Source organism: Felis catus, chromosome A1 (genome assembly GCF_018350175.1).
Source record: "Felis catus isolate Fca126 chromosome A1, F.catus_Fca126_mat1.0, whole genome shotgun sequence".
NCBI classification, from domain to species: Eukaryota; Metazoa; Chordata; class Mammalia; order Carnivora; family Felidae; genus Felis; species Felis catus.
The window spans coordinates 72,079,654-72,105,505 of NC_058368.1; the positions used below are offsets into that span (position 1 = coordinate 72,079,654).

Below are 25,852 nucleotides of genomic sequence, written 5' to 3' on the forward strand. Positions count from 1 at the left end.
AACACCGTAGGACCCCGTACCTTTTCATTTCCGCTTGTTCCTTTTTTTCCTGGATCATCTTTATTTCACTGTCTTCTCTTTGTGCATTTCTATATCTCACTGTATTGGAATGCTAGAAATATAATAAAAGGGGCATATAAAAATGGAAGATTTTTCTGAAGGCCTGAAAATATCACCTATAAGAAACTGAAAGAAATACCTTTATTTTAACATACACATTTTTAGTGGCCACAGTCATCTTAGCAAGGGTATTTTTTTTTCCTTCTAAAGGGTATTTTTTTAAAAATAGAAATATTTATTGAGAACCTATTATGTGCCAGGCCCTGTTGTAGTGCTGGGGGTATGGCAAAAGGCAAAAATAAAGGATAAAACCCAGCTCTGTGGGGCTAATGTTCTAGTCAGGTAAGACCGATAAAAATTCAAACACAATATGGGGAGAGTTAGAAAATGTTTGGTGTTATGGTAAAAAGCAAAGGGGACAGAGAGTGCTAGGAGGCTCCAAGTTTAAATCTTTTTTTTTTTTTTTTTTTAAAGCTTGTCCATTTATTTAGAGAAAGAGTGTGTGGGAGGGGCAGAGAGAGAGGGAGAAAGGGAATCTTGAGCAGGCTCTGCCCTGTCAGCACAGGTTCGATCTCACAAACCATGAGATCATGACCTTGAGCTGAAACCAAAAGTCAGACGCTCAACAGACTTAGCCACCCTGGCGCCTCGAGAAGGCTCCAACTTTAAACAGGTCATAGCAGACCTCAATAAAAAGACGTTATTTGAGTGTAGGCTGGAAGGATATGCAGGTCGCTGTGTATCTGCAAAAATGTGCTCTTCCAGAGGAGAGGTGGGTCTGCCTGTGTGCGGCCCAGCCAGCGTGCCGTGTGGGTGAGCGTCCACATGGTAGGAGACAATGAGGCCAGAAGGGTGGGAGAGGGCCTGGGCATGTAGGACCCTGACTCTGATTTTCACTCCCTGGGAGGTGGATGGCCATTGCTCAAATAACCTGATAGATATTATCACAACTATTCCTTAGATTTAATTATCTGTATCTTCTATCATTTGGAATAAGTGAGACAACTGAAGCTCTGTTTTAAATTGCTTCTGTTATGGAGGAAATGACATCAGGGGGGATTTCTTAGGAAATTAGCAGAACTTCATAACCTTTTGCTGTGGAGAAGATGGGGGATGGGTTTTCATTATATGCCTGTGTAGAAAAGAGCATAAAAAATCTTTGAAGAAGAACTAAGCCTCTATTCAGGGCCTTTTGTTGTGTATATTTAAACACATATTTTCAAAGCTGTGCTCTAATTTGGTTCTTAAGTAGACTATATATTTCTACTGAATCACACTGAAGGGAAATGCTTTGAACTAGTGTTGCCTCTCTGAATTCTCTCCTAGAAATCTTCTCCATGCAGCATGCCTGGTCCTCAAATTAAATGTACACAGGCCATGTGTTGGATCCGATCACAATTCCATGCAGATAATATGGTAGATCATATCAGACAGAGCTCTGCCTTAAAAATCATGGTGCTAACAGATGTGTCTGCCAATTAGAACCTTGTAAATTGGGTAATGATGGTATCAGGTGTTCTCATCACCAACGTCTTCCATTGTCAATTGTGCCTGGAACACTTAAGAGAGTTTACTCTAAGGCAGAAGTTTCTACAGATTGAAAGCAGTTGGATTATGCTGGAAACTCCAGAAAATCTTAACAGTAAGAGATAAAGTGGTAAAAAAAAAAAAAAGACAAGCAAAACCTCAAAACCCCTAAGGCTTGCTACCTTTCTCTTTCTAGACCTCCTTTCTCAAACACCATCCTTGGCTCTGAACATTCAGGACTCTGCCAATTTAGCCAGACTCAACTTAAGACCTATATTTTAATGAGGACTCCAGTAATGATAATTACTTAATGTGTACTTTTCAAGTCTCTTTTAGAAATCGGCATGATACAGCCGCTTGCGAGTCTAACCCAGAGGTTAGAGTTCTGGTTGCGTGGGTTTCCCTGGGTTTTCATGTGGCTTGTTTTTTCCCTTCGTTCGGGTCTCTGGTCTGATACAGAGGCGCCAACACTGACCATCTTCTCTAGAATTTCCTGCCCCCAAATCTCCATCTTTGGTTTCTATACATTATTTGATTTTTCTTTATAGTACAGAGCAAAACTGTCACAACAATGAAGACATAATGGGCAATAAGTCAAAAACACCCCCAGAAATGATTATATATTTGTTTCCTTGTTTAGTTTTTGTCTCTTTTCCTGAAATGTAAGCTTCGGGAAGGCAGAAGTTTTGTCTTCTTTCCCCACTACTCCTCATCACTTAGAACAGGGCCTGGCACATGATAAGCACTTGGTAAATATTTTTTGAGTCCATTAATAAATAAATGAGTGACATAGTGTCGAAGAACAAAGAAATTCTTGGGAAATATTATGCAGTCTTTGACAGAAAAATTCTTCTATAAATCACATTTTATTTCTTAGTATGTAAAGCCCTGTAATTAGACACTGGCTCTAGATTCTGGAATATTTGGAAATCAGTAAATGTTTAAAGTTTATGATGCAAATCAATTCTATAAAATGCTTTAAGTGTTTTTAATGTCTGTTAAATGCAACTGACACATCACTTTTGTATTGTCATCTTTATTATTTATATTTTTGAATTTTTAAAATTTTTTATAATTTATTTTAGGGGGGAGAGAGAGAGAGAGGGAGAGCATGAGTGGGGGAGGGGCAGAGGGAGAGCGAGTGAGAGAGAGAGAGAGAGAGAGAGAGAGAGAGAGAGAGAATCTCAAGCAGGCTCCACACTCAGCATGGAGCCTGATAGGGGGCTTGATCCCATGATCCTGGGATCATGACCTAAACTGAAATTGAGAGTCAGACGCTCAACCGACTGAGCCACCCAGCCTATCTTAATGAAGACATGTGTTTTGTGGGATGTCTGGATTTTTGTACAGTTAACGGTCACTCTTCTGTACTGTCCATTGAATTTGCTTCCTGAGTTTCCTGATTCCCTCTGGCATAAAGTCTTATGGAGACAGGACAATGTGACAGAAGGACACAGGTGCTGGAATTGTCTAAACAGTCATCGAAATGAATTTTCATAATCATGCTTCCCAAATCCAAAGCATTGCTTAGAACTTACATCTTGAGTCAGGGTTTCAAGAGATTTCCCCCTGCTGATCCTCTGGCTGTTGGATCCATGTCTTAGTGATCTAAAACAACCACAACCAACAGATCGATACATCTAAGACCAAATTTTGACTTTCAAGCAATGACCATTATGAGAACAAAATAAATCAACTTTTCTGTTAATAACACACATCACAATAACACACATCACAAATACTTATTATCTCTTTTCAGCAGAAGCTTTAGTTTATTCAAATATTTTTGATCCCATCTAGAAAATTTCAGAATTTTTCCTTCTGATCTTAAAAGCAAGAATTTGGCCATCACCAAGGAAAAGGTTTTTGCAAGATTTTTTTGAATCTTTGAAACTGATGGTGAGTTTCATCATGGTTGCCATTAGCAAACAGAACAAAGTTCCTCACCCACGCCTGTCTGCTAACCAGGGCTGTGCACAGAGAACATTTCCTGTAAAACTCCTTTCCTTGGTTTCTCTGCAGCCTTGTCTCCCAGTATATTTACCTGCGCTCTTGGCGGATATGATGCTGCACACTGAGAATTGACCTTTCCTTTGCTGGCTGCCCCTCAAATGATCCGCTCAGCATGCGCTGTCGAGTGCAAGCTCTAGGAAAAAAAAAAAAGGAGCCCGAGATAAATGCATGATCTGTACACTTGGGATGAATAATACATAACTGCTCATTATTCTTATTATTTTTAAGGAAACACCAATGATAAGGCAAAACACAGCAAATGACCCATAACCGTAAAGGAAAATGGGCTTGAGGCTCTGTGTCAAGAACACTTACAAAGCAGAACTGTCAGAGCTTCGCGGTGGTGCTAGAAAATAAACAGAAATCTCCTGCCCACCACGACCTGCCTCCCCCTACCCAAGGGGAGAGCTGCCATCAGGATTCTGCTAGTGGTAGGGCCAGCCTAACCATAGGTAGGCATGATGTTGGTTTTGCATTTAGACAAGGAGGTTTCTAATAACAGCCCTCTGGGGAAGGATTTGTCCACCCAGGCCTCTGGGATGATAGAATATATGTTCCAAGGAGATTTTTCAGAACTCCAGGACAATAGGAAAGCATAAAGTTAGAGGCAAAAGTTAGTGGTAAACAGAAGCAATTACAGCTGTGATTAATACCAAAAGAAACCTCAGTCTAAAGTCTATGGCTTACAGGTAACCAGTTACTACTTTCTCTGGAATCATGAAACTCTGATGCTTTTTTAAGGCATTCCCTCTTTAAACCATACCTAGGCTGGTATAGTTTCAGATTTGCTAATGAGGGAAGACAATTGGGTGACTCGACACTTGGGGTGTGAATGATTTGAAGAGAAAACAAAATTTCTTTTCCAGAAAGTTCTCTCCAACTGGAAATTACAACGATTCCCTTGATGTAGCAGTCAAGTGGAAAGAAAATAATACAGGGGACTCGGGGGCCTGTGTTCCACAGGTGACACGGACTAGTTGAGTGACCTTTGGGCTTAGTTTTCTTATTGGTAAAGTGAGGACATGACCCTGATCTCAAAGAAAACTCACAGACCTCCAATGCAATGATTTTATGATATGCAAATCTTATGATGCTGTATTTATTCAACACTTGAACACATAACTTCTGTCATTGCTTTACATAAAACTTTCATATTTACGTTTCCTAAAATGTGTATCTAGATTGACTTTGAATTATATCATCACTGTCTCGGAGTTAAGATCTTCAAGAAAAATATCCATTTCTGTTTAGCATACTTCTAAGCAGCTCTTATGATATCATGTGTATATTCAAGTAGCTAAAAATGCTTTTGATGCCAATGAAGGTAATTATGGTAAATACCCATGAAAATCATGCAAATCCGATGAATGGAAAGGAGTTACAGGAAGCAACTCCCACCTTCTCCCCCACCCCAAATCACTCTTCTTAGTTCAATAAGCACATGGACCATTTTGAGATAAAATCCAGAGTCAAAATCTTATAAAAAACCAAGGATTTATGGCAATGATAGACAGACCGTGCTTAGTTCCATGACTAGAATGGTGTCGCATAGGAAGGTGCATTTATGTTAGGCTGAATTCACAAAGGTTTAGCACGATCTCATATTATGTATACTAAGATTTGTTTTTCGGACTAAGGACTGCAAATCATGAAGCATCCTGAGCACATCCATTTGGAGAAGAGTGTTATCCTGGCATAGATCTATAGATCCCTCCTATTTGTGTAAACGTCAAGGCTTAACCTATAGCCACTGTCTTAGTAACCTCTATTTTTTGTCACAAGACTCCCCGCTAAAGCAGTTGAGCCCTTAGGCCTTAAATACGAAACACATACAACTTGATTACAGTATACAAGTTTGAGCTGGCCATCGTCCGTGCTACGTCTGAAGTGGAAGAACTTCTCTGGCCTTGAGCTGCCTGTGATAAGGGACTGCTGGTGTCTGCCCCACAGCCCAGTGTGAGCAGGCCCAGGCATTCTTGCTGGGAAAGAGTTGGGAATGCATCTACTGACTCCAGAACCTCATGGATGTCCCAGCACCCAAGTCATCTTAACACACCCACGCCCACTGGGGTGGCTCTGTGGATCCTACTGAGACTCCCTCCTCTGACTGAACAAGACAGGAAGGTCCCAACGGAGGGTGGAGGTGTGCTCACCATTGGAAAGACTCCAAATCCCATGGGGTCTCTTCCATCCCCTCCACCAACAGCAAGGCTGAAGTGTGGTGAGAAGGCAACCCCCCTTTCCTTTCTGGCTCAAGATCAGTCCTTTCTTTCCCACTGGGGTCTATCTAGAGAATTGAGAACCTAATCGTAAAATGGGCTGGAATTTCAACCATACATGTGACATGTGAATCTTTGTTCTCTGTATGAGTCACTCATGGAGCTCAGGGTGAGGGGGACTGGTTTTTAGCTCGACTCTGCAACCAGAAAACATGTGCTTCATCAGACTAAGATAGCCACTTCTGTGCATAAAATATATAAAAGCATTGGCTTCCATTTCCTCTTCCTATCACTTTCTTCTGTGTATATAACAGTGTTTGTTAGTACAATTTCAAACCAGATAGTGATGAGAAAAAGAACACTGGGCTCAGCAACTCTGAGCCAGTAAAATCGTGTAACGAGTGACTTCAGAGTTCTGCTCGAGCCAAGGCTACACCTTGGTGGTTTTCATTTCCTCACTCAGGGGACCCTGCCAGAGCCTTGTGTTCTCTGAACAGAGGAATTCTTACCCACTGCCTCTTTTCCTGGAACTCCAAACGCACCCTCGTGACCTGAGCAAAGTGAAATCAGGCAGACGCAGCGATCTTTCCATGGTGTGAAGAGGTCGCCTTTGGTGCCTCAGGCTTAGTGTGACTGTCTCTGACCCCTATGCCAGCCATGCACCCCAGCACCGCTGCCATGTCTGGTCCAAAATAAAGGTCAACAACCATCTCCATTTTCTTTTAGCAGCCCTCTTGTTGAGTCTCTTCTCAGACCAAATGCTCTGATAGCTCACTCTTGCCTTTGCATATCCAGTGGTTTTTGAAGTAGGAAACTATAGGTAAATGCTAGAGTTCTTAGCTGAAAACTAGGGGCCACATTCATCTAGGAAATGGCTATATAAACACTTGGGTTAAGGCAATTTGCAGGGATTGAGGTTGGGCACGTGAAAGGCAGTTCATCTGAAGGCTCTTGAAGGCTTTTATTCCTCTTCTAAGGATGGTGGTGGATGTTACTTATGTTAAAACTCAAAATCCTCTTGTTCACACTGTATCCATTATAGTTAATAACTAGCTATTTGTCTATGATAATTTTCCCATAAAAACAACAGGTAACAGTATAGAAGAAACAACTTTTCTACAGATACATAAGTCTGTCTAAAAGAAAACATGGGGAAAATCTAATTACATTATACAAAAAAGCTAGCTGCCCAAAATGGGTTTCCTATGGATGAAAGGAGGAACTCATATGGAAAGACATAAATCTGGGATAGGAGAGGAGATGTAGGGAGCAAGAAAAGAAGTTGCATAATAGCTCTGCCCTGAGGACATCTGGACATTGAAGCAGGTAGAGAAAGAAGGTCAAATTATGATGTTTTTGCATAAAGAAAACAGCCTGATACATAAGCCATCATCACCTTCTTTAATAATGTACAATATTTTGTTATTTTGGAAAATAACAGCCTTGGTAGAAAATTATTCACTTCAATCTGGCATGATCGAATTCCATGAAGACGTCACACATTCTCTAATACAATGTGCCAAGGTTCACACGGAAGTATGGTAGGAGTTTGTTTTATTATTTTCAAAAGGAAATACAATTTTATTATACACAAGCATATATTGTAATCCAAACTACCAAAAAGTATTTCTGACATGTGTAATATAGTCACAAACTCAGACATAAATGAGTCCTGATAAGTAACATAAGGTGAGAAATGAATATTCACCCACAAGAGAAATGTTTTATGTTCCATGTTTCTGTAGCATGTTATTAACCACACTTGTTCAACACTTATGGCATTTGGTCATCATTGGTCACCTCCCTTATTAGGCAGTGAGTTCTTTAGGGGGCCGTTTGATCACTTGTCCTCGTGTTCTAGGAAATGCGGTTGCTGGCACACCCATGAGCAGAGCCAGGGGACAGAATGGGTAAGTGCAAGGCAGGGAGGTGAAGGTATAAGGAGAGCACAGGATGCTGAGGGAGGTGTGGGACTGGTTCTCGAACTTGCTAGTCTCAAGGTTCAATTAGCACATCAGGTTAGTACTTTCCTACCCAGCATCAGGGCTTGAACAGAAAGTTTTGCCTTGGACTGAAGACTAATGGAGGAGTCGATTTGAGAACACACAAGGTTTAGGACTGTGCAGTTCCAACCTCAGCCTTTGCTGGCTGTGGGGCCTCTGGCAGGTGATGGGCATTCTCTGAGCCTCCGCGTCCTATATGTAAAATGGGGAACAAGAACACCTCTTCCAGCAACTTCATAGGGAGTGAGTTGGGAGGACCAACTATGATTATGAATGTGCCAGTCTTTGGAAACACTGACACTCTGTTTACATTTTAGTTGCTATTATTTACTTTTCTGTCTCGCCCCATGCCATGGTTGGTATTAAAACGTTCGACAGAGGGTGGAGGACAGAAAAGCAAATGTGACAGAGGGTCACACTGGGGGGTAAGTCTCCTCTGTTCTGACTCTGCTCAACGGTGATATATGTTACGGACTAGAGCTGCAGCCTCTTAACCTGTCTCTACGCATCCACGCTCAATAAACATGTTGTATTATCCCCAGCAACGTGACCTCTGAAACGAACACCTGCAATGTTACTGTGCAGGTGTTTCTCAGATGGCCCTTAGTGATACATCCTCCCTGGTTTTCATGCCCTTGTGCAACCCAGAAGTGTGGGCAACTTGCTTCTGGCCAGTGTAAGGCAAATGGGATGGGATAGGTCACAAAAGACCTGCCCAAGCAGGCTGCCATGTCGTGAGATGTTCTGTGGAGAGATTCCCTTCTTACGGAATGAGGGTGGTCTTCCATTAACAGAGCATGAGGAACCAAAGCATTTATTTAACTGCTAGTGAGGCACTAAATCTTATTAACAACCATGAGAGGGGTGCCGGGGTGGCTCAGTCAGTTGAGCGTCAGACTCTTGGTTTCAGCTCAGGTCATGACCTCATGGTTTCATGGGTTCGAGCCCCACATCAGGCTCCATGCTGAACAGTGTGGAGCCTGCTTGGGATTCTGTCTCCCAATCTCTCTCCTCAACTGCCCTCAACTCCTCAACTGCCCTCCTCAGGGCAGTTGCCCTCCTCAAACTCCTCAATCTGCCCCTCCTCAACTCATGCCCTCTCTGTCTCTCTCAAAATAAATAAATAAACTTAAAAAAAAAAAAAGACTGGTGACAGTGAGCTAGTTAGGGGATTCCTCCCAGGCAAGTCAAAAGGCCTGCAGCCTTATGAGAGACCCAGCTAAGCCACACCCAGGTTCCTGACTGAGGCTGTGAGATTAATCTGTGTTATTTCAATCACCAACCTTTGGAGTCACTTGTTACACAGCAATTGGCAACTAAGACAGTTGTCATCGTTGTCTTAAAGTCTTCAACAACCCTATTGCTCTTCAGAGTAAGACTAAGACAAGAAGCTCAGCATGACTTCAAAGTCCCATAGGACCTGCCTCATCTTTTACCATCGGGGACCCCCCCACCCCGCTCCGGCCAGTCAACCTCTTTGGTCTTTCAGTTCCTTGTGTGGGCCTCACTCCAAAAAGCTCTAAGAGAGCTGAGGTTGACTTAGTTACTGCTCACTTGTTACTTCGCCTTGTACACAGTAGGTGCTTAATAAATATTTGTGAAATGAGTAAATCGTGAAATATTGCGAAGATCAAACATTTTAATTTCTTTTTGGATCATTTCACGCTTATGAGGCACGGAAATAATCACAAATAGCACACACCGCATGTGTTTGAAATATGCTTTTCAAAGGGGAAGGTGATTTTATCTCCAGTGAGAATACTGTGCTACTCAAGAAATGGGCTGCACACCTATAACAGATGAGGCCCTGAGATAGTAATAAAAAAAAAACAAAACTGACATTGCTTCTTGCAGGTAGAAAATTTATACATCTTTATCTATAGTCTCTGTGACTGTGAAGGGAGACCTTCAAGCTTACATGAGGCAGAGCTGAACTCATTTCAATTTCTTAAATGGGAGATCTGATCTGTCCCTGGGAAAATGGTCCCCATACACGGTGTCTTATATGAATCTACTACCGAGCTGAAATAGTAAATAAGTAAGGATTTTGAGACTTTTACAACTTTACCAATAAGAATGCACACATCATTAAAATTCCTCAGTAATAGACCTAGTCAGAAGGAAAAGTATTTGAATATTCAATTAAGTTATATTTTGCCACTTTAAATTTTTCATTAGAATTTAGATGCCTTTTGGTCTCCCCTGAAGATAAAAGAAATACATTTTCAGGATGAAAACATTCACTTATTTGTTACCTAGAGAAAAAGCAAAGCTAATAGTATTGAAAATACACACCACGAACTTGAGGGACAGTCTAGCTTTCCTTAGGGGAAAGACCACAGAGTTGTGGTATTAGGATCTCATCATCTTCCCCTTATCTCTTCATGATGGCAAGTACTAGCAAGCCAGTTTCTTAGAAACTCCATCTAGTGGTCTGATACAAAACAAATTGGTCTGCCTGCTTGTGTTCTGGAACTGGGACGCACAAGGCTTCAAGTGTCTGGTGAAAAATAATGAAGTCTTTTGTCTTGTCTGAGTGAGGAAATTCTCCATTATGCAGGCATGTGTAATCCCTTTATTCCTGCTCCCTGGAGGAGAATTACAGTGAGGCATTTTCCTTTTCCCAGTTGGGGTTAATGTTATGCCCTCTCTACCTTTGAAAGTAAAACAAGACTAGGACCCCTGACGATGATTCAAATGTGGGAATATTCTTCAGCAAACACACATTCCCAGTTGCAAAAATATTACCCCTGGTTTCTTGCCAAGCCTTTGAAAAAAACATATGAAAGATTGATTCTTTTTTTCTTCCTCTCTCTGCATTGCCTTTGTGCTGTGGAATTTCAATTGCCTCTTATATGACAGCTATATATATATATATATATATATATATATATATAGTCTTTTATGGAGGTGGAGGGAAGAGAATCATGTCTTAAGAAATTGTCTCTATTTTTCTTGACATTTCTCCATCACAAATATTTTTAAATTGGCCCAAAGATTATGGTTATAAGAGAGATCTTTGGAGCTTTATTAGCCTTTAAACACCACTAGTTGTTTATAGAAATAGTAGCAGGGGGTCCTCGGTTTCTTTCTTCTCTCTCTCCATATCTTCTTTCTTAATGTTCCAGAACAAGGGTGTGGGAAAAGCCTGTACATTCTGTAATGAAAGAGAGAGGCCTATGAGTCTTCAAATTATTTTCATTCATTATAGAAAAGTTAGATTGCATGAAACCATCTGGTATTAAGCGTAATTACCATCTAAAGGAACTGCAGTGTAAATCTGCAGAGCATTCCATTGGAGGGATTTTACTCCAACCTTGGGCTCCACAAGTTAACACACTGTAAAGTATTATCAGATGTTGGTTAATATAATGTAATCACATCGACAGAAAACAGGAAACCAGTCCTTCTGTGGTAATTACGGGAAACCGTGGCTGTAGAATGGTGTAAGAGAATGGGGGATGAGTATTTCCTGGAAAGGGCTCTCACCTGCCTCCAGGAGAGTGACAATGAGATCCTCCAAAGTGAAGACAACCGCGGACATTAACAGGTGAGCTCCTCTGTAATGGCCTCTTGCTGAGGTGAGGAAAAAGCTGCATTTTTATCGAGTGACTACCCCACTCCTTTGTGAATGGGCCCAGTCCCGAGTAAATGGATATGGCTCTTTAATAGCAACAGCGGGTTTGTTCTTTCCAGTCTTGTGCTATTCATAACAATGTTGTCATAAGCACACATGTAAACATGTGGGCAACCAGAACCTTGTTGTAGACTGAAACATAAAAGAAGCCTTAGTGTCTTATCGTATGCAGGTATGATAAATAAAAAAGACAATCAGCTCGTGGGCAAGCCATGCCTTTAGTGCATCTATTAAAATTCAGCAAATAGAATGTCTGAAACCCCACACCACACTAGGGTTTAAATTTGGTAATGCTCCATCTGTCTCAGAAAAACGTAAATTACAATGTAAAGATTGAACTTTTTATTATAACAAAAATAAAATTTTGCAAATGTTGCAGAAACCATATGAACCAATTTTTCTACTGAGATGAATTTTCTTATACTACTTATTGCTTTATGCTCCAATGATAAAAGAGTAAAAGAGAAACCCTGTTAAAATAGTTTGCTGCATCTGTTGGGTAAAATTTAATAGTAGCTCTCCTGATCCATAGCACAATTATAATCACTTTGTAATAATGTACAAATCATGTACAATCTCAACGAAATATAACATATTTTGATTACCACAAATCAGGAAACAACTAGGAAAACGTCTTTGAAATATATTACTTTACTGTGTATGATAATGGATGTTAATTAGACTTCTCGTGATAATCATTTCATAATACATACAAATCTCCTCAAATTATTATGTTGTACCCCTGAAATTAATACAGTGTTATATGTCAATTATATCTCAATGAAACTAAGAAAAGTTCAAGGAAAGTTTGATTTAATTAAAAAAAATTTTTTTAATGTTTATTTATTTTTGAGAGAAAGAGAGAGCCAGAGCATGAGCAGGGGAAGGGCAGAGAGAGAGGGAGACACAGAATCCACAGAATCGGAAGCAGGCTCCAGGCTCTGAGCTGTCAGTCAGCACAGAGCCCAATGCGGCGGGAGAGGGGGGGCGGGCTTGAACCCGCAAACCGTGAGATCATGACCCGAGGCAAAGTCAGATGCTCAACCAACCGAGCCACCCAGGCACTCTGGAAAGTTTGATTTTAAAAAAGCAAAAATATATATATTATTTTGCTTAAATGAAGTTCTATTTGGCCTCTTTGCCTCTTTATGTTTTATACAAATGCATATACCCACAGATCTTATCTTCTCATTGCTCTCTGAATACACTTAAGTTCCATATACTTAACTTAGTCTCTGTATCTCCAAATGGTCTTTTTTTTTTAAATTTTTTTTCAACGTTTATTTATTTTTTTGGGGACAGAGAGAGACAGAGCATGAACGGGGGAGGGGCAGAGAGAGAGGGAGACACAGAATTAGAAACAGGCTCCAGGCTCTGAGCCATCAGCCCAGAACTCACAGACTGCGAGATCGTGACCTGGCTGAAGTCGGACGCTTAACCGACTGCGCCACTCAGGCGCCCCTCCAAATGGTCTTTCAACTAGTCTACAAGAGTTTTTAAATCTCATAAATAAGAAAAACCAACAGTGAAGCAGCCTTAATAGAATCACAGATAAATAGTTATGAAAATATCTAATATTTAATTACATATTTGATTAATATTCAATGTTTTGACGGTAATATATTCAATATTAATAATTAGTATTCAATACGTTAATATCTACAAATACATTACATATGTTAACAGAATCTTTAATAAATTAGATGTTAATAATTTAATATTTTATTAATATTGAGTATATTAATAGCTGATACTCTGTTTCCCAAAAACTTTGGGTGATTCTTACCAAATGTTTGCCATGAAGAGTTATTGCTCTGTCAGGAGGCTGACCAAAACTCAGCTTCATGGGTACCTGTGCTTCTTCTCACCTGCAGGGTCCTTCTAGCATCCTCCCCTCCTGTGCTGGAGCGCATTCCACTGAGCGGTTGACAAGTCTAACGGGAAGATCTGTGAGAGGCTACAAAGCACTCAGCCCCTCCAAGCGGTGCTAGTCGGGCCCAGAATGTGGGGCTGCAGGAAACTAACATGACCTCATCCAAAGCTGCTGAATTGCTAGGCTGAATGATGAAACAAGAATTTGAAAAGGAGAGCTTGTCAGATGGGAAGGAGCACTCGCGGGGTAAGATGCTAATGCTTTGCATTATTAAGCTCGCTTAGATTTCCATTTAATTGGGCCAGCTTCAGAGAGCTGGGAGCTCTGGGTCTAGACAGGGGAGGACAGAATAAGAATGAAGAGGGCCATTTGTCCTTTCCTCAAATTTCCCTTGTCATATAGCTAATGATGTGCACAGGAACAGGTGGCCCCTTGGAGGGCTTCACAGGGGTTTAATTTGAACTCCTTCCTCTAGAAAACTCCACCATCTCCTCAGTCTCTGTAATATCAGGCTCATCTGTCTTCCAGAGGAATGTGACCTAGATGCTTCTGTTCTAGAGGAGAGTCCAGGTGTCAGTTCATCTGTCCTGAGCCCCGGGGAGGCAGCCGTGGGAGAACAGGACCCAAAAGGCCAGAGGACAAAAACACTCTCATTCAGCCTACAGCCTATGAAAGAGAAGCCCTAGCTAAGTCCTCACCGCCTAGAAGTTGCGGGGCTCCAAAGTGATGCACACACCTAAGTTCCAGGTAGGCACTTACAACCCATGCAGAAGACAATGTCACGCTTGTCTCCACCATGGCAGTATTGTTCTTCTGCTAATGGTGCCTCTGAGGGCAGGTCTATGTTCTCTTCCAGCCATTCCTCATGCCCGAATCACCAGCCTCTCTTATCCTGCAGAGATCTTGATTTAAATCCTACTCTCACTCTTCCACCTGCCAAGTCAATCAGGCTCACCTTTACCAACACCTGTGACCATGCCCTCAACGTCCCACTCTCCCTTTTCTTTGCAACATGCTTGTCTCTACCTGTTTGGCTAGGTCTCCCAATTCTGAGATAAGACCATTTTTTTCCTGGCCCATCCAAGCAGAGCAGAGAATGTCATAGTTGCACTTGAGACATTTCAAAGACCGTGGGTCTCCATTCCCAAGACTTTTAGTCAGTTACAGGTGATGCCAACTCTGGTTGATGAGTCTATGTTATTAGTTTGGGAGTATATCCACCAAATGATGTGAACAAATGAGCTGATGATGCTTTTAATGTTAGCAAGACTAGCACAAGGGTGGAGCCAGAATGCCAACCCAGACTGGCTACTGAGCCACTGAGTGATAGACACTGCTCATTTACTCCTATGAGGTTGCTTATACCTCCACTTGAAAGGCATAAGAAATTGAGACTCTCCAAGGACTTAACCATGACTCAGAGGATTCAAAGCCAAGCATGGCTAACTGCAAAGCCTGTTCTCTTTCCACTTCTAGTATACTGCCACAGCATACTCTATGTGACTATTTGGATTTGAACAAGAATGAGGTGACCTTTGTAGCTCAGAGTCAAGAAGGCCACACAATTTCAGTCCAGATATGAGCTTTCCTGAGCTGACTTATCCATCAGGGCCTAAGGTTGGAGTTGCAACAGATATCCAGCAAAAGATCTTCCATGAAGACACCTCTATTAGCCCCAGATGGCTAAAGCTGGTTCCTCTCTACCACAGGAAGTTTTATGGAGAGTATGGAGGGAGAGGAATGAGATTGGAGAGGGTTATGGTCCTAAATACTTAAGCTGCCCCAGACAGCAAGGATGCCTGTAGACCACATAGTACCTTTGCATAAATTGGGAAAAGAGGCCTGTTCCTCTGGAGAGATGTAGTCCTATGCCAGGGGCACTGCCTGGCAAGGAGGGTGTGCCTTAGCAGGTACAGTGGGGGCTAGATTTCAGCTTCTAATTTCCCCTTGACCTGGCAACTCTGTATGATGCATAACATGTTTGTACACCCTGAGAAGCATTCATGAGTATGGGAAAAACAAAGGCCTTAGGGGTTGTCCATAGAGTGGATGAAAACAAAGGATCCTCTATAATTTAAAAGCATAGAGTCATAGTTAATACATGGATTTTGGAGTTACACCGACCAGGGTTTGATTCCTGGTTCTCTGGCTCCCTGATTCATTAGACAAGGTGATTTAGGCAGGTTAGCTAAGCTTCCTGAGACTTAATTTTTCCTCTCTAAAACAGAGCTAATAGTCCTTCCTTGTCTTTCAGGGTTTGCTATGAGGACCTAATGAGACAGAGGTTGTAAAATAGTACAGTGTTTAGTGCACAGTCATCTTCCAGTAAATGGGAGAGATTAGTTTCATAAGTTGTTGAGGACACATAAATATGGCTGCCTAATTGGGAAATCAGATTGTAGTTGGTATCAATGTGATACCCAAGACCATTTCTATGGTTTGTGATCTTGGGAGAAAGTACTTACCCAGTCTAAGACTCAGTTTTGTGACGCATAACATAGGGGTAATGATAGTATTTTTCCTAAATAGATGTATTGTACAGATTGACTGAGATAATACGTGTAAGATCTTAGCATCATATGTGGGTCTTAAAAAAATATTCATTATTCATTCTTTTCCCATTTCCCTTTTCCTACTCCTCTATCTTCATGTTGGGAAGGCATTTTCATGGCATAATGTAAACATATTTTAGGGGACAAAACACTTTATTTTATGAGACATTTTAGATAAATGATTTCAATTATTAAAGTCACTCAGTAAGGGAACCATGACTATGCTCTGTATGAATTTTCTTGTCAAAGTTGTGTTCACAGAACTAGAGATATTACTGAAGACTCTTCCATCTGACTAGTGTCATAATCATGTGCTCAGGGCAAATATGAACTCTTTGAGGGAATAATCTATGTGTCCAGTATCTCGGAAAATGCCTGGTGCATAGAAGATGCAGCAGAAGTATTTCTTGAATGAGCAAGTCCTTTCCTTCCGGAAGAAAATCCGGCTAATGTCATTTGAAAATCTGTTTCTTAACAAATGTGTTCTGATTTTATTTATATTTAAGTAGTATAGCAAATGTATTTGTACAATTTGTACATTTGTACATAAAAACGATTCTCTTAGAGAAAAAATAACCCCACATATGTCATTAAATAGACTTAAAATTTTTTTGTAGTAAGTAGCATTCAACTAAAGGCTATTCCTTAGACTTTAAAGAATTATTAATATGAGTGCACGGCAAGGAAGATTTGGTTGTAGATCCAAATATCAGAATTCAAATACTATGCTAGACTGATAATTCAAAAAAGGTTATAAAGACACTTCCTAACTAGTGAATTACTGATGGAAAACCACAAAGGGATGGAATATTCTAAAGTAATATAAAATGTTTAATTATTTTATTCTGACATTTCTCTATGCATTCAGCCTAGCAGGAATGATAATGCATTTTTGCTCAATTTCAGGGCTCTGAATTAGAGAAATCTCAGTAGAGGCAGCGACGCTTTTGAAAGCACACTGCTATTTGTTTTGATATCTTCTGATGTAGTGAAAAGGTCACTGCTTTTTGAAGGAAGCTTTCTTTAGTGGAGCTGAACAGTACAGGCGAAGTCAAAACAGAGTGAATTTAACAGCAACCCTGGATTTTACAGTTTAGGTGGTGGAACATCCTCTTTCTTGCAATCCTCTCCAGATAAGTCTTGAAAATAAAGAGAGAGAGAGAGAGAGAGAGAGAGAGAGAGAATACAGATGCCCATTTGCGCCCAGTGAATCCCCTGCAGGCAAGCAAGGGACCATATTCTCAAGTTCTGTAAAAATGCCCCACTTCTGTCTCTTTCACAGAGTTCCCATAAATATGGAGAAGTTCCTTTCTATTTCTTACAACATAGATTAATTTTCAAAAATACTACCTAGGAGAACACAAATGAAAAAATTAGAGATGACTATGCGGAGACGGCACTGGTGACTCCAATGATTCAAATACCTCAGACTCTGGGCCCCCTTCTCTCTGACTTTTCCCTTTGTCGGCTTGAATTTCCTGTTCATAGTAAAGGTATAGAGCATACTTTTTCCTGGAATAACGTGGATCCTGTTTCAAACGGAAACACGGATCCCCTGAGAACTGAGACCCCGGCAGCCCCGCAGCTTAATTATCAGTACTAAGAACTCAGGCCTCTCCATCAATATGACTTTACTATTCACTCCAGGAATTTCCTGTCTCAGAATGTAAGGCCGTTAACCAATAAGTAATTTCATTGTTAGCTTCAGGAACTTTCTGAAAATCCATTCGTCTGAGTTATGGGCTAATGGACCAGCCCCTGTCTCTAGATAATATGTCACTCAACTGGTCAAACCAATCACCTAAAAATAATAGGTACTCATCAACACTCAGGCCAAGACCCTGCCCAGCGGGGTCCATCAACCCTAAACATTGTTTTTTTTAAATGCTGTTTCTAAAAATTAGTTGTATTGGGGCGCCTGGGTAGCTCAGTTGGTTGGGCGTCCGAATTCGGCTCAGGTCATGATCTCCCAGTCTGTGAGTTTGGGCGCCACGTTGGGCTCTGTGCTGACAGCTCAGAGCCTGGAGCCTGCTTCAGATTCTGTGTCTCCCTCTCTCTCTGCCCCTCCCCGGCTCATGCTCTGTCTCTGTCTCAAAAAATAAATAAAAACATTAAAAAAATAAAATAAATAAAAATTAGTTGTATTTATTTTTAAAGATAGTACATGTATATGGCTAAAAATCCAAGGGTAGAATAGAATTGATTTCTGGAGTGAAGAGGACAGCAGAAACTCACCACTGATTTCTTTCTTTTCAGAAATCACCCCATATCAGGAAGGAAAGTGAAAAACAGACATGCAAACTCCACTGAACAACTGACAAATGAAAGGTGGAGCCAGAGGGGGTGGAAAGAACACTGGGGCACAGAGTGGCAAAGGGATGCCCTCTCTACTGTGCCCTCACTCCCAGTGCCGCCCTCCCCAGAAAAGTAATGGTACCTATCCATAACACATACTTGTTACTTGTGTATCCGGGAGAGTCCTACACTCTTTTTTTTTTTTTTTTTTTAATTGAGGTATATCAGGGCACCTGGGTGGTTCAGTCAGTTGAGTGACTCACTCTTGATTTCTGCTCATGAGTAGCTCAGTCGGTTAAGCATCCAACTTCAGCTCAGGTCATGATCTTACGGTTCATGAGTTCGAGCCCCACATAGGGCTACGCACTGACAGTACAGAGCCTGCTTGGGATTCTCTCTCTCCCTCTCTCTCTGCCCCTCCCCTGCTCACTCTCTCTCAAAAAATAAACTTTAAAAAAGAGAAAAAAAGATTCTCTCTCTCCCTCTGCCCCTGTTTTCCACTTTCATTCTTTCTCTAAAATAAAAAAATAAATAAAAATAAACGAGGTATAATTGACATCTAATGTTGTATTAGCTTATAGCACACATTATAGCATTACAAAATAATGATTCGACGTTTTGTATATATTGTGAAACTATCTAAACTCTTACATCAAGAATTCTGCCCAATCTCAATCACTAACAACACTTAAACCCAAACCCCAAACCCTACAAATATCCACTCCTGACCTATCTCTTGTGAGGTATTATTAAGAGTGCTGCAGTGGGAGTCTGCCTCACTGTGATGAATATTAAATTTTGCTCTGATTGACCAACAGATTATTCAGGTGACCATTTGGGGCAGTCTATGCTGCAAAGGCAGCAGGTAAGTGAGTGGCTTAAGGTTATGGAGGAGCAGAGCCAGATGCTGGTCCAGGCCTTCTGACACCAAGTCTAGTAGCTTACGTTAGAATTAGGTGGACCCTGAGGATCACCTCCTGCAATCTTTAAATTCCTGGAAAATCAGGGATTTAAATAATTAACCTGTTTACACAGCCTGGTCTTGAGATACCTTAGATCAGGGATTTGTTTTGTATTATTTTCCCCAAATATTTGTTATTTTTAAAAGTTATTTCTAAGACACTAATATTTCATGGTATCTTCTTAAATCACACTGGATTTAAAGTTTATGTGACTTATCTCTCTGTGCACCCAAATCAGCACAAATGCCCACCTGTTGCCAAAATGATTTGGCTGAGGTCTTCTTTCTGTGTCTTCCTATAGCCTTCTGCCTACTTCCCTGAAGAGGAACCTCTTAGATGAAACTAAGGACAATAAGGCTATGAAAATAGAAGACTCGGAAAATCGAGAGTGACAGAGCACTAAAACAAGTCTCTGCTGCACTTCTTTTCTGTTGTATCAAGGCAGACCCATCCATTAAGATACAGAATCTGTACCTCCTTGTCCTTTCCTTCTTTCAAAGCCTCCTTCCAAAATGCAAAGGGTCATGGGAGTGGCCATTTTTCCCCCCAGCTTTACTGAGGGATACTTGACAAATAACGTTGTGTAAATATAAGGTATACAACATGATTCGACGTACGTATATATTGTGAAGTGATCGCCACCAATAAAGTTAGTTAGCACATTCATCTGCTCCCATAATATAGGGTAGGCTTATTTAATTGCTTACCCTGAAGTGACTGCAAATGTTTTCCTTTTCTTTCTTTTTAATTTCTCTTGTCCCTTCTTCTTTGTTTTTCTTTCCATTTGTTGTTGTTGTTCATTGAAAAATAGCATAGAAAAATGCCCATGGACCCATAGGTATTGGCCCAATCAGTTCTTGACCTTCTTACATTATAATGCAGGTATAATATATTATTATTATCATCGTCATCATCATTACTACTACTATACAATTAATGAAAAAAGGTAAATACACCCAAAGAAACTGTCAGTTTGACATCTCGCCCTTAATTCTTGCAGAGACTAATGTAGCACCAACAAGGAAAACATTTTCACAGAGAAAGAGCTAAATGGCTTTTCTAAAGATCAAATTTGTATTCTTAAAAAAGTCTTCATTTTTTTCTAATTGTAGCCTCTTATTCCTGAGATTGACCAAGTAGCAGCTCTGGCAGCCTACAGTTGCCTCTCAGTTTGTAATATGCTGGGCTGTAGTAAAATGCTACTGGGTCTGGGTGTTCCTCAAATTACACAATTATTAGGCAAGACTGAAGGTGTCCCTATTCCCTAATAGTCTTAAACATTTGGCTCAGGTAACTCCACAAATATTCTCTTTTTAAAACCACTTCTGCACATTTAAAAATCAACAGCTAAATCCCTCCCTGCAATGTTATTTAGCGGTAAAGGATGTGACTTCTAGCACAATCACATCTGTGCTTTAATATGACTCTGAGAAAACACCAGAGAGTTCTATCCATCCAATAAATTCACTTTTATGATATTGGGCACCATGACGTCAGCTTTCATTATCAAGCAGATGAGCCAAATCTGTCAGAAAAAGTCTGACTTTATTTTTCAACTCCTAGAACATGTTATTATTATTATTATTATCATTGCTACTATATGATGAGTGAAAAAAGGTAAGTGCACCCAAAGAAACTATCAGTTTGATGTATTGACCTTAATTCTTGTAACGTCTGTGTTATTTCTAAGGCCTAACCCTAAGGTAGATGAATTCTTGGAAGGAGGTTTTCCAAAAACTTGTCACCTAGATAGACAATAAGCTGTTGCCCAATGGGATCCCCTTTCTGGAGAAACTTGCGTGGGAATAATCACTGTGTTTGGCAACCCAGATCGATATGCACCATAGCTTCACCTTCCTTGTGCATGAATTACAGTCTCACTGTGTTTTGTGTGTGTGTGTGTGTGTGTGTGTGTGTTTTGTAAACTGGGAGCAGGTGAATAAGGAAAAGGTAGTGGAAAAGAAAAACTGGAAGACCAAATTTAAGAAAATTCACAGAGAGGTGAGGCTCTGGAAGTGACTTCTTCCAGGGATGCCTGTCTGCCTGTGCTCTGAAGTCTCTGGGAGCTCCAGGGTACATTCAAGAAGGTAGTTACTCTGGGTAGGTGAGTAATGTCATTTTGGTTCCTAATTTGGTAAGTAGACTCTGAATACAGGCTCAGAGTATTACAATCCCCTCGTGGGTCCTTTGGATTGGAGGCTGAATTCTCTTCCCCGTCAGTGCACGGCATGGTCTGTCTTGTGTGAACAGAGGAGCATCTTCAAGACGCTAGGGATTGATCCTGCCAGGAATTCATCTAGTATAGTAGTTACAGCTTGATAAAGACCCTGGAGTACCATGCAGCATTCAAGACCGGCCCCCCATGACGTTATCTGATGGCAATGCCAGGGTTGAGCCAATTGGACTCAAACTGAAATTGGGACGCAGGTTGTTAGAGATTTGCTGAGAAAGCTTTCCTTTCTCTATTTCAACCAGACCTTTTATGGTCATCTCATCATATTTTGTGGTGATAATGCATAATAAGCCCAGAAATGATTGTTCTCCTCTCATAAAAGGCACTGCAGCACATACTTACATCTGCGCACGAACTGTCAGCAGATAAAAGACAATACCAGAATACTGTCTTGACTAGTTACTAGGATTGTTTTTGGCACACAAATTTCAAGTACTGTTATAAACTCAAAATAGTGTCTCAAACCATATATATTAGCCTTATTTCCTCATTACAGTCATCCAAGTTGTGATATACACTCTGGCAAAAACTCTTTGATGACCATTCCTAGAACCAAGGTAGACTAGAAGACAGTCTAACTCCTTCCTCTCAGCATAAGTTGGGAAGGGTCTTCCCAGTATAAATTCATCCATTCACCTTGTCAGCCATTCTCCTTCTAGCCTCCAGTATTTAGTTGTATTGTTACATGCGTCTGTGTAATATGTGCACCATAAATAGCATTCCGAATGCTCGTGCATTGTTATAAAGATCATGCTCTTTCACGTTATGACACAGACTTGTAAAATACTTTTAAGTAGCTAGCCTGATTTTCCTTTCTGATACTTCATCAAGGCAGGTTTAAGAAACCACTGTTGAAATTACACATTTTCTTAAGCATTTTAAAATGGATATGCTTTTGATTCTTATAGGTTTTAAATACATTTACTCTTAATAGGTTAATAAATCATAATTACTTCTAAAAAGCTTACCATTTCCCCCTTAGATTGTGATTTGTCCTTTATATATCACAAAAGAAATAAAACATGGAAAAATAAAAGTAAGTTATGGTCATCTTTTTGTAAATGTTTATACTTAACGATTTATGTGTATGGGCATGAAAAGAAAAATGCATGACTGAGCTAATAAAATATTATTTTTCCAGGAAAGATATAAATTATGTATTTGACATTATTTGTAACTAGCCTACTTTCTAGCAGAAAGTATATATTGATACTCAGAAAATTAGTTCATTAAAGAGAAAAGAGTTTTTTTGCTGAATATAATCCCACTAGGGTTAAATATGTATCAGTGTTTAATGGTGTTACCTTAAGATTTTAGTGACTGCAGTCTCTTTTTCTAGAAGATTCCTTGCCCTGATGCTGAAGACAGACTTGCGAAGCTGAAAAATTATAAGTGTGGGTTATTAGTTTTGGAATGTGAAGGGCTAATATACTGACAAATCATTACATACATTATATAGAGAACAGTGTTAAAACATCAAACATAATTTTTTTTTACTGACGCATCATTATATGAGTGATTCTATTCTTTAATTTTACCTTCTATTTTTACTTTTATTTGGGCAGAAATGCAAACAAGCTTGTGGGGCCACACGTCACAACTATGGTGGTGATACATTGGCTGTGCTCATTAGTAATAATGACTTACATCTGAATAGGCTTTTCAGTATCCAGAGAATGTAGCATTGAGACAAATATTGGACTGCTTCTTGCTATCGTCCAGCAAACTGTTCTCTAATCCACTTTACACCTGTTTCAGGTTCTTTTATTTTTTTTAATGTTTATTTATTTTGACACACACACACACACACACACACACACACACTCACGCACAGAGTGTAAACAGGGGAGGTGCAGAGAGAGAGGGAGACACAGAATCCGAAGCAGGTTTCAGGCTCCAAGCTGTCAGCACGGAGCCTGACATGGGGCTCGAACCCATAAACTGTGAGATCAGGACCTGAACCAAAGTCAGATGGTTAACTGACTGAGCCACCCAGGCATCCCCTGTTTCAGGGTCTTAGCCTGTGACTTGGTACTAATCTGAATGATGAGTTCAGGAGTTGCTTTGCCCACTGACATGGAGACAAATGAGATGAGCTTTCAAGGTTGCTTCCTAGTTGGCAATGATGAAATTATTCCAGGGAAAAGCACTAAGATAAACAAAATCCTGGAGGCTGCCTATAAACCAGAAGATTCCTCAAACTCAGCTCTGTCCTGCCTGATAGTTGCAGAAGTCAGAGGGGTGACAGGTGCACAGGAAACTCAAGTGGGCAATCAGAGGGCAGAGAAAGAACAGGGAAGCATGCCAACCTAGGCAGATTCATAGTAACAAATAACTAGGAAGGGTAACTCCAATAGTTAGACCAGAGATAACACTTGGACAACGTCCTGCTCATCTTTTTTGTTTTTTTCCTTTTTAAACATTTATTTATTCTCAAGAGACAGAGAGAGACAGAGTGCGAGTGGGGGAGGGGCAGAGAGAGAGGGAGACACAGAATCCGAAGCAGGCTCCAGGCTCTGAGCTGTCAGCGCAGAACCGGACACGGGGCTCAAACCCACCAACTGTAAGATCATGATCTGAGCTGAAGTCGGACAACCACCTGACTGAGCCACCCAGGTGTCCCACGACCTACTCATCTTGATCAGTAGATCAGGTTAGATTTTCTAAGCACTTAGTATGATATTAGTGACTATTAGAGATACAGCTTACCCACAAATCAGAAGTGTTTACCTGAATCGAAAAGCCTAGTTACAAAGGCAAGGCTATGATGCATGAGGTTACCAGTAAATAGTAGACAGTAAGGTGCTGGCTGCTGTGTCCAGCAGAAAAGATGAGAAGGCTGCACGACTTCGGGTGGGCACAAATAGCTGTATCTGAAATAGCAAAGATGTCACTGAAGAAGTGGACACTGCACTAGGCCTTGAAGGATGGTTCAGATTTCCATAGCAAAGGAGGCTGTGAGCAAAGGACTGCAGTTGGAAATGCATGCGTGGGGCAAAGAGATCCAGCGCAGATGATATGCTTACGTGCTGAGCTCGGTGGAAGAAACACTGTAAGGCATACTGTGTTTCCAACAGATTTGAGGGAGGAAAAAAAATGAGCAGGAGACAGAACAACTCTGTATCCAGTAAAAACAGACTGTCTAATTTCTTTTAAACAACATAGTGACTTCAGGTACAAAGTCACAGAGCTCCGTTCTACAACAAACAAGCCTATAAACAAATACTGTACTGTCGACCGACATGTCCATATGGCCACAGCTGGAGAGGAAGTGACAGGCACAAACTGGTCTTTTCAGCCACACCTGACAACCTAGATAACACCATATCCAGCAATATAATTTTTGTATTTCACAGCAGATCTGCAATAAAGGGAAAGATCATTGAACACATTGGCAATTTCCCTCATATGAAGAAAGATGGAGCACTCATATATTTTCAATAATGAAAAACTGAATTGTTTTTTTTTACTCATCAGAACTCATGGAAGAATAAGTCAATGTACACACAAGGAAATAAGGGTGGATGCCACTTTTTTCAGAAGTTACATTTTTAGGGTAGTGCACGGAAGGCTGTTTACCATGATGGATCCTAAAACTTTCTTAAATCTCCTCCCCTCCCCTTGTGAGGTGACTTTGGGCATGGATTTAACCTCCTAGAGCTGACAGCCTATCTCCCAAGGAATGTTATTTAAGTCATTTGCAGAGACAGAAGGGTCTCATCATGGTGGTGCTTTTGCCCTTTGGTTCCTAAGCACACACACTGTCATGGGAAAGACCCAGGCTACGGAGGCCCCGAGACTGCAGGTTTGGGGAGAGGTCTGGACCCCACTCCCCTTATTTCATCTCTGAAGGACACTGACATGCCTTAGTCATCTTTCCCTTAGTGAAGGTGATGGTCTGAATTCAGTCACCTACCTACTGCCCTGTAATTGAGCAGCTGACACTTAACACAGAGTTCTTCATGTTAGAAAAAAACCTTTGCAGAAACTGGGGATAATATTTATTATATTGATTCCAAAATTATTTCTGTGCCGTCTAAGATTGCTAAAGGGCTGCTGGATCTCCTTTGTCCTAAACCCGAACTAGTTAAAGTAAAATACACTATTAATCTGTATGAGGAACTTCGTGAGAACTGATTTTATAACAGCAGAGGTAGCAAAAGAATACTCTAATAGAAGAACTTCAGATTCAGCCTCAGGATCTACTGATTGGCTGATTTTTTAAGTAAGCTCTATGCCCAACATAGGGCTCAAACTCATGACCCCGAGATCAAGAGTCCCATGCTGCACCCACTGAGCCCGCCAGCCAGCCAGCCAGCTACCTCTAGCTTCAGGATGTTTTAAAAGAAGAAACATTGACATCTACATCTATCTGTCATCTATCTATACCTAAACATATATGATAGCCCAGATATGTATTTAGTTGTATATTTTAACGGTTCTTTTTTTCTAGTAAATAAAGAAAGCCTATAGTGATT

General features: G+C 40.7%; 1 protein-coding gene across 8 annotated transcripts in view; it reads right to left on the reverse strand.

Moving 5' to 3' along the window:
- Positions 1-25,852, reverse strand: part of NALCN (sodium leak channel, non-selective) — a 325,095-nt gene that overhangs the window by 45,828 nt on the left and 253,415 nt on the right. For 7 of the 8 annotated variants that reach the window (XM_045055586.1, XM_045055583.1, XM_045055579.1 and 4 more), the window contains 4 exons: positions 22,679-22,752; positions 3,632-3,733; positions 3,126-3,195; positions 21-112 (listed from right to left, as the gene is read on the reverse strand). In XM_045055586.1, coding sequence (XP_044911521.1) covers positions 21-112; positions 3,126-3,195; positions 3,632-3,733; positions 22,679-22,752 — 338 coding nt within the window. Of the gene's footprint in view, positions 1-20; positions 113-3,125; positions 3,196-3,631; positions 3,734-11,311; positions 11,399-22,678; positions 22,753-25,852 lie in introns of all 8 variants that reach the window. The other variant, XM_045055595.1, reaches the window with a different exon arrangement.